Source organism: Camelus dromedarius, chromosome 21 (assembly GCF_036321535.1).
Source record: "Camelus dromedarius isolate mCamDro1 chromosome 21, mCamDro1.pat, whole genome shotgun sequence".
Lineage (NCBI taxonomy): Eukaryota > Metazoa > Chordata > Mammalia > Artiodactyla > Camelidae > Camelus > Camelus dromedarius.
The window spans coordinates 25627863-25645951 of NC_087456.1; the positions used below are offsets into that span (position 1 = coordinate 25627863).

The 18089-nt window shown below is 32.5% G+C and overlaps 1 protein-coding gene across 1 annotated transcript in view; it reads right to left on the reverse strand.

Annotated features, from left to right (window-relative positions):
* Window positions 1-578: 578 nt before the first annotated feature.
* LYPLAL1 (lysophospholipase like 1) overlaps window positions 579-18089 on the reverse strand; it is a 33791-nt gene continuing 16280 nt past the window's right edge. The window contains exons 3-5 of the mRNA XM_010993021.3: window positions 14973-15142; window positions 7363-7478; window positions 579-6913 (exon numbers count right to left, since the gene is read on the reverse strand). Of these exons, the coding sequence (XP_010991323.2) occupies window positions 6677-6913; window positions 7363-7478; window positions 14973-15142 (523 nt within the window). The 3' untranslated portion in view covers window positions 579-6676. The remainder of the gene's footprint in view (window positions 6914-7362; window positions 7479-14972; window positions 15143-18089) is intronic.

Below are 18089 nucleotides of genomic sequence, written 5' to 3' on the forward strand. Positions count from 1 at the left end.
ACTCATCAATACCAAAAGCATAATCCATGAAAGAAAAAAAAAATTAGACTTCATTTAAATTTAGAACTTTTGCACTATAAAAGAATCTAAGAAGTTGCAAAGACAAGCTATAGACAGTGAAATAATATTCGAAAATTACATATTAACAAAAGACTCGTATCTAGAAGACATCAAAAAGAAACTCTCCAAATTCAACATTTCAACAAAAAAGGAAAATCCAATTTGATCATGGGCAAAAGATATGAAGGAACATTTACCAAAGGGGATACACAGATGGCAAATAAACACATGAAAACAGGCTCAACATGACTAGCCATCAGGGAATGCACATTTTGACCACAATGAGGTTTCATTACATACCTATTAGAAGAGCTAAAATTAAAAAAAAAAAATACACACTGTTGGTGAGGATGAGAGACTATTTCTCATGCCTTGCTACAGGAATACAAGAAGGCACAGCTACTCTGGAAAAGGTCAGCAGTTTCTTAAACAACACTTACCATACAACCCAGGAATCACTCTCTGTGTATTTATCCCAGATAGAGAGAAAAAAAATTATGTCCAGACAAAAAGCTATATAAAAGTGTCCATAACAGCTTTATTTGTAATAGCCAAAAAACTGGAAACAATCAGAATTTTCTTTAATTGGAGAACAGTTTAACAAACTGCAATACATTCATGTCATGGCATACTACTCAGCAATAAAAAAATGAACTACTGATATACACGCAACAATTTGGATGGAGTGAAAAAAGCCAATCACAAAATGTCACAAACTGCGTAACTCTACTTCTATAACACTCCCAAAATGTCCAGTTATAGAGATGGAGTACATATCATGGGTTGTCATGGGTTAGGTGGTGACAGGGGAAAGGATGGCTGTGTCCATAACCTGTAGCACAATAGGCAGCTTTACGGTGATGGAGCAGTTCTGCATATTGACTGTAGTGGTAGTTACAAGAATCCATGCAGCCATGTGAAAACATGGCATTATAACTAAACACATACATTGTACCAAAGTCAGCTTCCTGGTTTTGATATTATACTACAGTTACCTAAGATGTAACCACTGGGGGAAATTGGGTGCAGGGGGCCTGGACTCCTCTATCTTTGAAACTTACTGTGAATTTGTAATTATTGCAAACTTTTAAAAATTATTATGCTATAAGCCTTAATCATTAAAATAAAAGTACAAAAAAATCATAGCTAAGAAGCCAGCAAAAAAACCCCAAAAACCCAAAACACACAATTCAAGGAAAAAAAAAGGGAGGAAGGAGTAGAGAAAGAGGAATAAGGGAGAAAGAATAAAGAAGAAGAAATGGAATACAGAGAAAATAATAAGATAGCAGCTTGAAATCCAAACATGTCAACAACCACATTAAAAAGGTCTAAGCAATCAATTAAGAAGCAGGGATGATCATACTGAATAGAAAAAGAAGGCCTAGCTGTATTCTGCCTGATGGAATTGCACTTTACATACAAAGGCAAAAATAGGTTAAGAGAGAAATACAGAAAAAGACGCTAGTCCAAAGGAGGCTGGAGTGGCTATATGGATATCACACAATGAGTATTTCAGAGCAAAAAATCTATCAGGGATAAAGATGATCATTGCATAAAGAAAAAGAGGTCAATTCATCAGGGGGACATAACAGTCATATATGTTTATACATCTTGTAATAGAGCCTCAAAATACATGAAGCAAAAATTGAAAAAATGGCAAAGAAAAAAACAAACTGAGTTACAGCTAGAACGTTCAATATTCTTCTCTCAATAATTCATAAAACAAATAGGCAGAAAATCAGCATGGATATAGTAGACTTAAACAAGGTTATCAATCAACTTGATCGCATCGATATGTATAGAACACATCACCCAACATGAGCAGCATACATATTTTTCTCAAGTGCATACAAAACATTTGCTAACATAGACCATATTCTGAGCTATAAAACAAGTCACAATAAATTATAAGGTTTCACCTCATACAAAGTATGCGCTCTTGACCACAATGGAATTATCTTAGAATTCAATAGCAAAGATCTCCAGACAATCCCCAATATATTGCAACAAAATAACACAATTTCAAATCACCAAGGGTTAAAGAAGAAATCAAAAGGGAATTTAGAAAGATTTGACCTGAATGAAAATGAAAGTGCAAAATATTAAAAAATAAATTGTGGGATGCTACTGATACAATACTTGTGGGAAATTGTATAGCACTAAAGGAGTGTATTAGAAAAGATCTCCAACAAAGAACTCAGCTTCCATGTAAATAAATTAGAATAAGAAGAAAAAATTAAACCCAAATTAAACAAAGAAAAGATATAATGAGATTATAACAAATTAACAAAATAAAAAACAAAAAAATCAAAGAAACCAAAACTTGTTCTCTGATACATCAATAAAATTGGTAAACCTCTATCTAGACAGATTTAGAAAAAAAAAAAAAGAGACAAAAGTCACCAAATACCATCAAGAATGAGAGAGCTGCCATCACTACAGTTTGTAGTTTCTAAAGGCAAGTAAGAGAATATTATGAACTTTATGCTAATGAATTTGAAAAAAGTGAACAAATTAGATGAAGTTGACAAATTACTTCAAACACACAAGTATAAAAGCTCACTCACGAAGAAATAAATTACCTAAGCTATTAAAAACTTGAATTTGTAGTTAAAAAGCTTCCCACAAAGAAAACTCCAGGCCCAGATGGCTTCAATGGTATATTCTATAGACTATTTAAAGAAGAAATAATAATTCTACACAAACTCTTCCAGAAAATTGAAAAAAAAGGACATACTTCTCAATTCATTCTATGAGGACAGAATTCTCCTGATATCAAAACCAGATAAAGACAATACAGGAAAAGAAAATTGCTGGCCAATATTCCTAATGAATATAGAAACAAAAACTTTACACAAAATGTTAGCAAACAGAACCAAACAATATATAAAAATAATAAACATTAGCCCAGTAATGCAAAGTTGGTGTAACATTTGAAAAACAATGTAATTCATCCTATTAATAGACAAAAATCCCCACAACAAATCATGTGATCAATTCAACAGATATAAAAACAGCATGTCCAAAATCCAATAGCCATTTCTGATAAAAACTCACACAAAAAAGGAGCAGAAGGCAACTTCCTCAAGTGGATAAAAGGCATCTTTGAAAAACTTAGGTTGAACATACATACAGAGAAAGAGTGGCTACTTTACCTTGAAGTATCAAGAACAAGGCAAAGATGTCCAAACTTACCACTTTTACAAAATATTGTACTAGAGAGTCCAGGTCATGAAATAAAACAAACTGCAAGAACAAGACTAATAAATAATAATAACACAAAAAGAAAGAAAGAAAGGCATTCAGATTTAAAAGAAAGAAGTAAAACTACTTTTATTTGCAGATGACATAATCATCTATGTAGAAAACTCTACTGCACTTTTTCTTTTAAGTACAAGGACTAAATTTTAACAAGATTGCAGGATACAAGATGAACATATAAAAATAAATAGTATATATTTTAGCAATAAACAGTAGGAAATTAAAATTAAGAAATATTATTTATAATAGCATCAAAAATATGTAACATCAAAGGATTAATCTGACAAGAGATAAGAAAGTCCTGTTCTGAAAATCACAAAAATTTCAGGGAGAAATCAATAAAGAACTTAAGACATGGACACAAAGTATGTACCCAGTATTATTTAGATGTCAATGTTCCCTAAGTTGAAAGTGATTATAAAATTAATATGGACACACAAAGGACTTAGAATAGGCAAAACGACTTCAAAAAGAGAACAACAACATTATAGGACACTGACACTCTGATTCAAGGCTTATTATAATGCTACAGTAATCAAGTCAGTGTGGTACTAGCATAAAGATGGACAAATAGATTCATGGGATGTAATAGGTACACAAATTAACCCACATGTGTATGAACAACTGACTTTCAACAATAGTGCAAAGGCAATTAATTCAGTGGAGAAAGGATAGTCTTTTTAATAAATGGTGCTAGAATAATTAGATAGCCAGAGGCAAAAAAAAATGTACCTTGATACTTACTCTTGCCATATACAAACATGTACTTGAAATTGATCACAGACTAAATATAAGATCTAAAGCTAATAAACTTCTAGAAGAAAAAAAAAAGAGAAAAATCTTTGTGACCTAGGATTTCTTAAGATTTCTTAAATACAACATCAAAAGTACAAAGTATAAATAAATGAAAAAAATGAATAAACTGGACTTCATGAAATTAAAAACTTGGCTCTTTCTTTCACTAACTGTAAAGAAAATAAGGCAAGCCACAGACTAAGAAACCAGATTTGCAAAAATCTGTCTAACAAAGGATTTGTATCTAGCATATAGAAAAAACACTTACAATGCAGTAAGAAAACAACCAATTAATCTTCGGCAAAGGAAGCAAGAACATACAATGGAGTAAAGACAGTCTCTTCAGCAAGTGGTGTTGGGAAAACTGAACAGCTGCATGTAAATCAATGAAGTTACAACATTCCCTCACACCATACACAAAAATAAACTCAAAATGGCTTAAAGAGTTAAATATTTTAAGACAAGACAAGATAAGCCTCCTAGAAGAAAACACAGGCAAAATATTCTCTGACATAAATCTTAGCAATGTTCTCCAAGGACAGGCAATAGAAATAAAAGCAAAAATAAACAAATGGGACCTAATTAAACTTAGAAGCTTTTGCACAACAAAGAAAACCATAAGTAAAACAAAAAGACAATCTATGGAATGGGAGAAAACAGTTGCAAATCATGCAACTGACAGAGGTTTAATTCCAGAATATATAAATAGCTCATACAATCTAGTAACAAAAAAACAAACAACCCAATCCAAAACTGGACAGAAAACCTAAATAAGCAATTCTCCAATGAAGACATACAAATGGCCAATAGGCACATGAAAAATGCTCAATATCACTAATTATCAGAGAAATGCATATCAAAACTACAATGAGATACCACCTCACACCAGTCAGAATGACCATTATTAAAAAGTTCACAAACAACAAATGCTGGAGAGGGTGTGGAGAAAAGGGAACCCTCCTACAGTGCTGGTGGGGATATAATTTGGTGCAGCCATTATGGAAAACAGTATGGAGATTCCTCAAAAGACTAAAAACAGAGTCTACCATATGATTCAGCAATCCCACTCCTGGGTATACATCTGAGGGAACTCTAATTCAAAAAGATACATATGCCCCAATGTTCATAGCAGCAGTATTTACAAGAGATAAGACATGGAAACAACCTAAATGTCCATCCACAGATGACTGGATAAAAAAGTTGTGGTGTATTTCTACAATTGAATACTATTCAGCTATAAAAAATAATAAGATAACGCCATTTGCAGCAACATGGATGGATCTGGAGATTGTCATTCTAAGTGAAGTAAGCCAGAAAAAGCAAGACAAATACCATATGATATCACTCATATGTGGAATCTAAAAAGAAAAAAAAGAAAAGAAAAAAGAGGACACTAATGAACTCATCTACAAAACAGAAACAGACTCACAGACATAGTAAACAATCTTATGGTTACCAGGGGAAAGGAGGTGGAAAGGATAAATTTGGGAGTCTGAGATTTGCAAATGATAACCACTATATATAAAAATAGATTAAAAACCAAATTTCTTCTGTATAACACAAAGAACTATACTCAGTATCTTACAATAACCTTTAATGAAAAAGAATATGAAAACAAATATCTGTATACATATGCATGGCTGGGATATTATGCTGTACACCAGAAACTGACACATTGTAACTGATTATACCTCCATTAAAAAAATTAAATACATAAAAGTGCATAAAAAGTAAAGAATACAGAAAAACAGCCTAATGAAAAATGGGCAAAAGATTTGAATAGAGATATCATCACAGAATTTATACAGATCATAAATAAGCATGTAAAAATTGCTTAACTCTTAGTTTAGGAAAATGCAAAATAAAACCATAAAGTGTTACCATTATGTACCCACTGGAATGGATAAAATTTAAAAGATTGGCCATCCTGAGTGTTGACAAGGATCTGGAATCCTAGGACTGGAGCAGGGCAGCGATCTGGTCTCAGAAAGGGAGCTCTGCTGGGAACCAGAAGGCCTGGATTCTAGTCTCCATTCTTGAGGCTCTGGGAAAGTCTTTAATCTTTCTATCCTTATGATCAAATACCAATAACAACTACTCAGTCTACTTGATCAAGCTCTTGTGATGATCAGGGGAGATTACACGAAACCGCTTCACAAACGTGGAGTACTAATGTTACTCCGTGGAAAATTACACAAACATGAGCACCTCTGGAAAGGCAATTTAAAGAAAGTGGTAACAAAGAAAATAATATCATGTTAAGTCTTTTCACAGTATCTCATTGCCTTTATGATGCTAGTTTAATTCCTTTCCAAAATTTCAGTATTTAGTTACTTAAAAGGTCTCCAAATATTTATAAAAATGTGTCTGCCTAAATTAATGTTTACCATCGATAAAATTATACTACTCTCCATGGTGCAAACATTTTAATAACTAATAAGTCAGTAAACTGTTGGTATTTCTTAGTATTTTAATTACTATTTATCAAATTAGAATTTGGCAGTAAAAATCACTTTTCATAAAGACGTTACATGCATATTAACACATCAATCTTGATTCATTAAGTTTGTCTTTCCAATTCTCCTGGTAGCTTTGTAAGAATCCATGACTTCAGTTTTTCTAGCTCAGCTTTGCTTAACTCATGGTAAAGACCTGGGAAACTATGAAACTTTGTGCTCACTCCTAGAGATTTTAACATTGAGTTTGTCTCTTCACCCCAAGAATGAAGAACTAACTCATCTGCAGTACCGTGACACTGAAATAACTCAGGAAGTGCACCATCACCTTTCTGAAGAGCCTAGAGAGGAGAATACAAAAATGGAAACGTTGAAGAAATTCATTTAAGAACATTATTCTTAGAAATCAGAGAGGGCAGAAAAATTCCAACCCAACCAAAGTTTCAGTATTTAAAAAGGAAAATGAGGCAGTGGTATGCTGTAGGAGGTGCACAGGGTGGGCCAGGCCCAGGGGCTCATTATAATCATCTATATTTTTAATATGTATATATGCCATACACATTTTTTTTTATCCTTTCCCCTTTGATACTTTGTTTAACAATATTCTTTGGACAGAGCATTTCTTAAACATGAATGACTAACTAGAATTAACCAATATAACTAATTTGGCCATAAATTCCCAGGAATGTTCTGCGTAGCACTTGTTTTCAATTCTGTTTTAGTTTCAATGTGCAAACGTTTCATCAGTTTTTTTTTCTTTTCTGTTTTGTTTGTAAACTCTGGAATTTACCTGGTAAACAGCAGATGTTTTATTCAGAAAACTGGAGAGAGCAAATACTGCTGCCACATCTGGATGATTTCTATAGGCTAAATGCATTGCCATGCACCCTCCCATTGAAAATCCTCCTAAAAAGAGCAAAAATTCACTTATCAGAAAAAGCAGAATATATGCAACGATAATTTAGAACGAGATACAGCTATGCCAGTCCTCTATAAATGTTCGGAGACCTAAAAGAAATACGATGTTAAAAAGAAATTTACTCTAGATCTCATGGAAAAAGACCTGCTATCAGTAAATAACACTGTTCTATCTAAGTCATCACTGGTAAAATAATTTGTTATAGAAGGAGCTAGAATTGAACAAAGAACTGTTGGTCATCAAGTAAAAATAATTATCATAATTCAAAATAAGAGTCATAGCACAACTGTTATTTATTTAAACTTCTAATATCTACTTATATTTTGTTTATATTCATGAGTCCTCACACTGCAACTACAATACACCTTTTGTCTTACTTGCCAAGCTATGAGCTCCATGAGGATTATATTTCTAGTGCTTGCCATATTATATGTGCTTAGTGATCTTGGAATTAAGAAGGATGATCAAAACATTGGTGAGCTAGTTCAAATATCTTTGTATTTTAACATTATTTTGGAAAATGACTTGTGATGGTATAATTAAAACATACATACCTATATGTACTTTTTAAAAAATCTCACTTGACAAGCTTTTATTGTCTTTTATGTGCCAAACAGTGTCACTGGAGTGATACTAGTCACTGGAGGAGATATGCAGCGTAAAAGAGCTGGACCCTTCTGCTGGAGGAGCAATAGATAGATCACAGCATACAGAGGTAGGTGCATGATGTGACGTGGCAGAGAGGGGGCCCAACTTCAGCTTGGGGACTTGGTGTGATATTCCCCAGCTTGAAAGAGAGTTAAAAGACATCTCATGATTTAAAAGAGATCCGTATGTTATAGATAACAAGGCTGTAGGAACACAGCTTCTATTTCTTGGAGAAATTCAAGAGCATGAATTATATTTTTGTCAAATGTACCTAAGGAACATATTAACTGTGACTAGCGTGGCTGAGGAACTAAATGTTCAATTATATTTAATTTGACCCAGTTAAAATTTAAGTTCATATATTCATGTGTGGCTAGGGGCTGTCATTTTGCACAATGAAGTTCTAGATAATCTAAGCCGCACCAATGATTAAAAAAAGCTTCAAAATTCATGAATGGAGCAAAATCAAAATTAATGGTCCATTAAAAAATAACGTTGTTGCTAAGATCATTAAATGTAATGTTTTAATGTGATAAAGATTTTTTTTCTAAATCACACCAAAGATAAAATGTGAACAAAAATAGACTGGTAAGCAAAAACATATTTCAAAAATTATTTTAAAGCACACCTTCTGAGAAAACTTCACACATTAAATGCACCCACCCCATCACTTCATTTTTATTGACCAGGGTAGCCTAACCACCTTGTGTGGTTTCAGAGCCCGTGACGGGACCAGCCTAATAGCAACAACAAAAACTAAGAAATGCTTTTGCATGTATGAAATGTCATTATGAACAAACAAATGCATCCTATAGACATTTAACCTCTTGTTCAACTCTCAACATTTACAATGAAGAAAAATGTACTCATTGAAAACTTGTTATTTTAAGATTCAATTTAAGTCCCTTATCCATTTATAATCCTGTGAGGTCGTCTGCGATTCTTCATCAGCCATCTTTGACAATCACCTTTAACATGGCAGACACTAGTGTGAAAAGGGACTTTATGTATTTTTTTCTAATAGAAGAAAATTTAACACAAAGGCCTAGTTATTTGAATTCAATTTCCATCTAAGTGTCTAAATGCAATATAAAATATACTGTTCGATAAGTAAATACCAAATAGTAAACTCATTGTAGGTAGTAGTTATAATGTGTATTTATAGTTGCTGGAGAAGTATTAAAATGTCAAGACTTAACATTTCAACATACATTTAAGATTAACAAGCTGAATAAAACATGTTAAAAAAAACAATAAACCCAGCTTTTATGAACTCTTTAAGTTAAATAAAACAGAAACAATGTATAAAAACTATACTGGGAAAACTAATCGAATCTACCTGGAAACAAAATCCAGAGTGGGGGAAAAACTTAAAATTCAAGTTTATCGTCAATTGAACAGGATTTTAAAAATGCAATAAAATCCACCCTGCCTCCAAATTTCAACAATGCTCTCATTTGATTTACATATAATTATTCATCAAACTGAACTGTGATAAAGTCTTAAGAAGATTCGGAAATATATAAATTATGCCCACCATATCTGTAGTTTCTCTTATGTAAAATTTACAAGATAAACAAAATATTTATTATCTTCTATGGAAAGCCATTAAAACAGCAGTCCCAAGCCTTTAAAGTTCTGATAATTGTTGTTGAAGAAATATTAAGTCATTTAATTAAGATATATATGTTAAAATAAAGTAGAAGAATGCTATTATTCTCAAGTTTTAGCTCCAAGAGCTTCAGAAGAAACTTACATGATGTCAGGAAAAGGCAGCATGGAAATTGTGGAGCTAGGTTTCATCTTGGTAATTCCAACTATACCCTCAGTTTAATTTTAAAACTTATTATAAAATTAATATGTTAATTTAGGTCCACTGCATAAAGTGTTTCCACCATAAAGACAAAAATAAAGTGGATGATCCAAAATCTCACTACTCATACATAATTTGACATGTTTTTTAAAATTCATTTTAACGGTTAAATTCAGTCTATGTACAATTTTACACCCTACACCTAACTTTTTCTTTCATGTAATATTGATTCAAATGTCTAAACAGAATTACAAAACTCCATAATTATTTTCTTATTCTCTGAACACATGCTAAATACCTTCTAAATGTGTATGCATAGTATATAATGGTTACACAATATTCAACTGTAGTAATAGATCATTATTCCTATAACCATTTTCCTCATGATGGGTATTTAGAGCATCCATGTAAATTATTCAGGTGTAATTCCAGAAGCACTTGATTCTCCTTGCTTCAAAATTCTGATAATATGCTCACATTATCAAAATTCTTATAATCTGGTCATTACCATTTATCAGGTTCTATACATCCTAGATCAAAGTTAAACCTAAATTATGTCAGTTTTAACAACAAATTATCACCACCTAGTGGCTATAAAAGGAATCTCATTATGGTACAATGCTCTTGACCAAGTCAATGGATCTGGGTTCTAGTCCCAACTCTACATTAGCTAGGATGCTAAGCTTAATATAATAAAATATCATTAATCAAAATAGAATCACAGAAGAAGAATGCACTACCACATACTCAAATAGAGAATATTTTTGTTTACAAAGCTATATTGGGTGTAATTACATCTTAAGACAAGGATTCCATGAGGACATAATGTATGATATTAAATCTGGAACTTTATCACTTATTAAAATCAATAAGGATAACAATTTTTGTACTATTATCTCTATTTCTTCCTTTTTAATCTTCTATTTTTCTAGTTTTTCCTCTTATAATTCATTACAAAACAGAAACAGACTCATAGACATAGAAAAACTTGTGGTTGCAAAGGGGGAGGCGAGTGTGAAGGGACAGACTGGGAGTTCGAAATTTGTAGATACTGACAGGCATATGCAGAATAGATAAACAAGATTATACTGTATAGCACAGGGAAATATATACAAGATCTTGTGGTAGCTCACAGTGAAAAAGAATGTGACAATGAATATATGTGTGTGCATGTATGACTGAAAAATTGTGCTCTACGCTGGAAATTGACACAACATTGTAAACTGACTATAACTCAATAAAAAAAGTTTAAAAAAAACAAATAAATGATCTAGTCTCACTATGTTGTTTGTATATGTTGAATAAAAATTATTCAGCATCTCAAATGCATTTTTCTTTGACTTCCTGTTGAATCCTTCCTTCATTAAGATGTTATAAATAGCATTTAAATTTTACTTAAGTTAAAATGTGCCACCATAGACACTTTACAAAAGGATTAAACCAGTAGGAAAACATGAAGCAGTAACTTCTGTTTAAATCTATGAGCAACGACAAAGAAAGGGGGAAGCACAGCCTGTGCACCACAGAGGAAGGAAAAAGCTGGCGGGGAAGGAACAGTGGCGCTAGCTCCCGGAGTCTCCAAATGGCAGCACAGGGCCACTGTGGCCTTTTTGCTATCGGGAGTGACCATGCGGTGGGTGGTACAGAGTATGTAATAACAGTAAGAAAGTTTTTTCAACATTACACGCCAGGCACGTTTCTAAGTCATTCACAGGAACTGGCTAACTGAATCATCACAATTCTAAGATAAGTATCATCGTTATCTTCCAACACAGAAATGCACGTGTGTAACTCTACTGAGCTGTTACTGAAGATTTATCTTCACTGACTGATTAAATAACAATACAGGTAACAAGGATGAACAACCTTGGATCTACACTTCTGTGGTCTCCTTCATATCTCAAGCTGAGGAAGAGGCTTTATAGAAATTAATTAGTTAATCTCACAAATCCTAAAAAAAATTTTTGTTTCCCAATATTTTATATTTATATAAGGGTATATAAATATCTTACTATATACATTTTACAGTAAATTTCAAATTTTATAATTTTATAATAATTTATAACCCTTCCCAAAAGAACTTTTGTTGTTACAAATTCAGTGGAGCTTTGTTAAAACACTGACCCCATTACTGATTGCTTTATAAACAAGATCATCTTTTCACAAGGTACTTTTCTCTTGGTACTTGGGAAAATAATTAAAACCTTCCATGATACGGTAAAAAAAAAACTAAAATAAATTCCAGATGAATCAAAAAATTAAATATTTAAAAAATCATATTATAGAAAAGCCAGTAGAAAATCGATTTGAGTACGTATTCAAGTTCTAGAGAAATACTTTCTTAATCTTTGAAATTACTTGGAAAACAAGAGACAGCTAAAAATAGCTTTTTTGTGTCAAAACATAACAAACAGAATTAAATGGAAAGTAACAAACTAAGGGTAAATTAATTACCACTTTTGTTTACTTATTTTTAGCAAAGATTTTTCAAGACAATATTATTCAGTGATGGACATTATAACATAGGTGGTAGAAGTATCAGTCAGTACAATTTTTTTGGGAAAGGAATATGACAATGTGTAGTAAGAGTTTTACAAATGTTCAGTTACATGGAAGAATAATAAGCTTCAAAATGAAGTAAACCTACATTCAAAATTCTTACCAGCCCTCTTAACTTATAATTCATAGCCTCTTTTCAAAGATGAGTAAGATGAGGTGACTGACAGATACGGGGAAGGAGGAGGGCTGAGGGAAGAGGAGCAGATATGCAGTTACCATTCAGTACTATGCGTTCTTAATGCATGTGCATTAAGAATTCTCATCAGTATATTTTCTACTTGTTTGCGTATGAAGATTTTCTAATTCTAATTTAAAGCAATTTCTTATACTAACCTTTGGTCTTCCCACTGTCATCCCATTACTTATTACCCTACAGTCATCAATTCAGTAACTGGTTTTCCCACACCCAATTTCGCATCTCTTCACTTACTCCTTCTGCCAGATCAATTTTCCTAAAGCACAGTTCTAATTAACTCTGTGACTCAAAGACATTTTTTAATCATCCCTCCTCAATTACTTATAAAGGATAAAAGGGAAACCAGAAGAATTTACTGAGAGTATAAAATGAGCCAATGATTTTATAACATCATTTCCCAGTAAAATAGATACGGTGTTATTATCCCCACTTCACAGACAGGAGCAGAAACTCAGTGCAGGTAGTTAAGTGATGAAGCAGCTGGCAGTTGTGAACTTCTGAGTTAACCCATCTTTATCATGACCATCGTGCTCCTCAGGCTGCTGGTCCAGCTATGAGAGTCAACGGGCATTTTCCAGTCAGACAACAAATTTTCTGCCAAAGCCATCTAAGGTCCACACAGACAAAAGCAACAAGCACTACTTTTTCTACCTCCATTTACCATTCATATCATTATTGATGCCCAGACCTACACTACAATCGTTAAAATTTTATTTATTTGCACATCTCAAAATCTCAAATGCCTCTGATACTTTCCTATTAAATTTTTCTCTAACAGCCCCAAATACTTATGCCTTCTTCATCTGAATTCCGGTCATACTTAATTACTTAAATCATCAATTTATTGATCAGATCAATAAATCACTATAAATGTTCTGCCCTGTGCTAGGCATTGCGATGGGTCCTGAGAAATAAAAATGAATATATATGATCATTCCCTTAGAAGAGCTGTCAGTTATGTCACTTTAGGGCACTCACCTAGATTGTCTGGCATTCCAGTTATCATTGTAAGTACCTCACAGGCTCTTCTAGGTTGTAAACAATTGTGGTATAGATCTTGTTTTATCTGTGTGTCCCCTTGAACATACAACTTACTGCCTGACACACAGTAGCAACTTAGAAAATATTTGCTAAATGACTGAATGACAGATTCTGTTATATATTCACACATTTTGAATTCACTCTTGTTAATCCCCTAGACTGAGTTGGGTTCCCCCTTCCCTATACTCTTCCCAGTACTCCCATAATGTTTTATATTTATCTCTATTGGAGTTAAACATAGGTGCTAAACATAAAAACACAGAAGTAGAGTTAAACACTGATGAGGAAACAGAGGCCCATAAAGGTGATGTTACAGGGCTGGAGGGCACATTGCTTTTAACTAACAATGGTGGATGCTGAAGCCAAGACAGAAATAATGGATTCCATCCATTATGCCATGCTGCTTCTCAACTCAATGAATAGTTCAGCACTTCAACAAACACAAAGGAAGTTTATAAATTTGCCCAAATCCTGTCTACACAGGATTATTATTTTAATGTTATTTAGAACGTGATGGAGACACTTAATTTGCTTTTATAATTTCATCATTAAATATAACTCTATAAATTAAAGTTATTTGGAAATAACTCTTTCATAAAAATCCATCCTGTATCATTCTCAGAATTCTATATAGTCCATCTCATTTTTGTATATGTTATAGAAATAGATATTTTAATAGTTTATGATTACAGAAAAAGAAAAGAGTGTAAGCAGAATAAAGAGCTTACATAAAGGCATGTTATATCCCCTTGGGAAGAGAGAGTGCTAAAGACATGTTTAACAAAAGTTTATAAGTACTTTATTCCTATGATATTAAGTCTGAAGAGTTTACTTTTCATATTATATTTTGACTAAGTACTCTAATTTATCTTAATTATGATAATAGTTTAAATATATTCATAAAACTTGAGCTAATTAAAATAAAATGTTTTAACAATTGAAATGAATAATCTCTTAATTGAAATTTAAACTAGAAAGAAAAATTCAACCATCACAGGATTCTTTAAGTATGTTATTATTAAAAAGAAAATCATTTAAAGTTTCATGACCTGTTGTTTATAATTCTATTATCCTTAAAAACCCCTAATATGAAAAGTTTATCTGAAACTATGAATAGGTCAAATAATACATAAGGTGCTTCTAAATAGTGTTTCAAGTAAAAGTCAATGTATAGAATTAAACAAAAGTGAGAAAAATTAAATTACCAAATTCTAAAGATCTTACCTAGTAATATCCTGTTCTTCTTGATGCCACTTTTTACTTCATCATCTATCAAATCAGTGAGCACCTGACACATTACGTCAATTGATTCAAGGTGTTCTGGACAATCATTAGATATTTTAAATCTGTCAAACCATACATTGGAGATTCCTCCTTTCAAAGGCGTATATGGCCTGTTTAAAACAAACAAAAAAAAAAAAAAAGAGAGAGAGAATTAAAATAAACATTTTAATTTCTAAAAAAATTGTTATGAATAATCACAATTTCCTCCAAGTTTTGAAAGTTAAGAATTCATATTAAAAATATTCCTTCTTTACTGCCTTAACTCTTCTATATTACATGGGTTCCATTAATGTTTACTAATTCCAGTTCATCATCTTTACTTAATTCTCTACATCTTTAAAGATTCTTAAATTTCCCAAATCCCTATAAAAAAAAAGGGGAATTATATATTGTGTGTGCATGTTATTTTTTCCACTCAATTTAAATGACTGATTAATCAGGTCTACTATTTAAAAAAGTTTTCCTGCTTGATAGACTTTAACCCTTATTTTTTCAATGTAAAGATCAATATTTAAGTATGCATAGCTAAATGAATAATGTTTGTCCATGCAAAAAGTCAACACCTCAAGAGTAGAAAAAATAATTTACCACAAGTGCTTTTAAAAGGTGGTCAATTTGTAGCACATAAGTATGAAAGCTAAGTTAGTAATTTAAAGACTTTCTTGATCACATCCAGGTAGATCGTCCTTTGAATAGGGGTCTTCGGTTTTTTTGAGGTTTTTTTAATCAAGAGTTGCAACCATTTTTATTCTTAAATCTTCTTAAGAACCTTGAAATGAGAGTTTCATAGGATACAAAGAATCTTTAATCAATTACAATAGGGTTAAGGGGTCCTGTTTCAAGTCCTACGTTGGTAAAAGTAAATGAAGGGAATGAAAACAATCTGAGTTTCCAGTAGCAAACACAGAAAAGTACATGGGGATATATAAGATACACATGGAGAACTATAGCTTTTTCAAAGATAAGGAATAGGAGAGTTAATAAAGCTTATAGCTTTTCACTTCACAAGTCTTATTTTCTCTTTATGTGACAGTGAAAAAACAGGTTTTATGTTATACGCAAGAACACACAAGAAACAGAAACAGTGGCAAAAGTATCTATTACAACTTGAAAGAAATCTAAACAATGGTGACCACAGATGCAAGGTGTCTCCTAGACCAATAACCTCTACTACTTGCCCCATCTCAAATTTAGCTATATATTCTCACCCTCCAGTATAAGTGAAATAAATGAATAAAATGTAGACAGAACAACAACAAAAAAAAACGGCAAAGTCACCAGTTGAGACCTGAATGTGCTTCCCTGCATATACTTTAGTGAAAAACCAAGAGGAATTCCAGCAAACCCAAGGAGCTGGAAATAGTCAGTTCTCATCCTCTCCTCCGCTGTAGCAGGACTCTGAAGTCTCTGCTCATCCTTAGCACCAACGGGTGGTGCTGAAGGGAACAGGAGAACTACACAACCGTTGTTCTGTACTGGTCATAACATTCCAAAATAAATGGATATCTCCACTTAAGGAGCCTAAAAATCAGGAGGAATCTTTTAGAAAGTTTCTCAGAGAAACAAAGAAATCTGGAAACAAGAAAGGTGCTCTGACTCAGATTTAACAAGAACTCATCTACAGAGAATCCTTTGTTCATTTACTAAACTATAATCATATTATAAACATGACTTTGCAACACACTTTCTAAAACTAGAATGTATATTATGAATATCCCTATAAGTCAGTATATAAAACCCTAATATTTTCTCCTATTAATGCATATACATGAAATCTTACAAACACAAGATACTGTGTGTGTGTATTGCTTTGCTGTTTGTCAGGTAAATCCTATTTATTTTTTTGCTCATCTCTCTGTTCCTCCTCTCCCACACCCTCACACATCTTGCCCTTCACTCTAGGTGAACTATGGTAACGATCTGGAATGTATCTTTGAATGCTTTCCTTGCACATATACTAAAACTTTTTTTTTCCATTATATTTTTTGGAGCACTATTTGCTTTTCAGAAATGAAATAAGCCTATTTGGTTTCGTTATGCCCATCATGCTTTTCTCCTTTAACAGTACCTCAAGAAAATCCTTTCATCTGATCCGGCTCTTACCCACCTTTTAAAATAACTATATAATGCCTTATAATGAAGATGTTCTACAATGTAATTAACCATTCATCTACTAACAGGCATTTATTTGGTACCGAGGTTTTAGCCACTAAAAACAATCCTGCATCAAATACAACTGCATACATGTTTTTACATATGGGGACTTTTATTCCTATGGAATAGAATCTGAGAAACAGGATTACAGGATTGAAAGCTATTAATTTTTAACGCTTCCACAAAGACTACAAAAATTCACCTTTCTACAAGAAAGGTAAGGGAATATCCTTACCTTTAACGACATACTTTAAAAGATACTAACATACTTTGAAAGATTACCATTTACAAGTACCAACTGTAGTTTAAAAATCAACTTGATTGAGGTATAATTTACACATATAAATGTGCACATTTTAAACATAGAGTTCAAAGACTTTTGAAGATGCATGTCCATAATGATAGAGAACATTCCCTTTACCTCAGAAAATTCCATAGTGCCCATTTGCAAGCAATTCCCACTCACTTCCCAAGTAACCAGAGGGATTTCCATCACTGCAGTTACCGCTGTGTCTCTAGAACTCCAGATAAAGGAATTACCTATTCATATCATCGGCTATTTTTTTTTTTTCTATTGGGGTTATGACTTCTTTCTTATCAGTTTAGAGGAGTATTTTGTGTATTATTAACACAAATATTTTTCATTTGTATTTCAAGTATTTTTTTCAAACTGCTTTTTATATATTGACATAATGTATTTAAAGTAGCTACCTTTTTTTAAACCAGATAAAAGGCTTCACAGTTGATACAATCTGTCCTTTGTTTTAAATTAAACTACATTTCTGGGTTTTCTGATTTATTTAAGGTTTCTCAATTCATACATTTTTACATATAGAACCTGAGATTTTCTTTTAGGATTTTTGTTTTCATTTTTACATTTAAGTTTTGAATTTTTCTGGAATT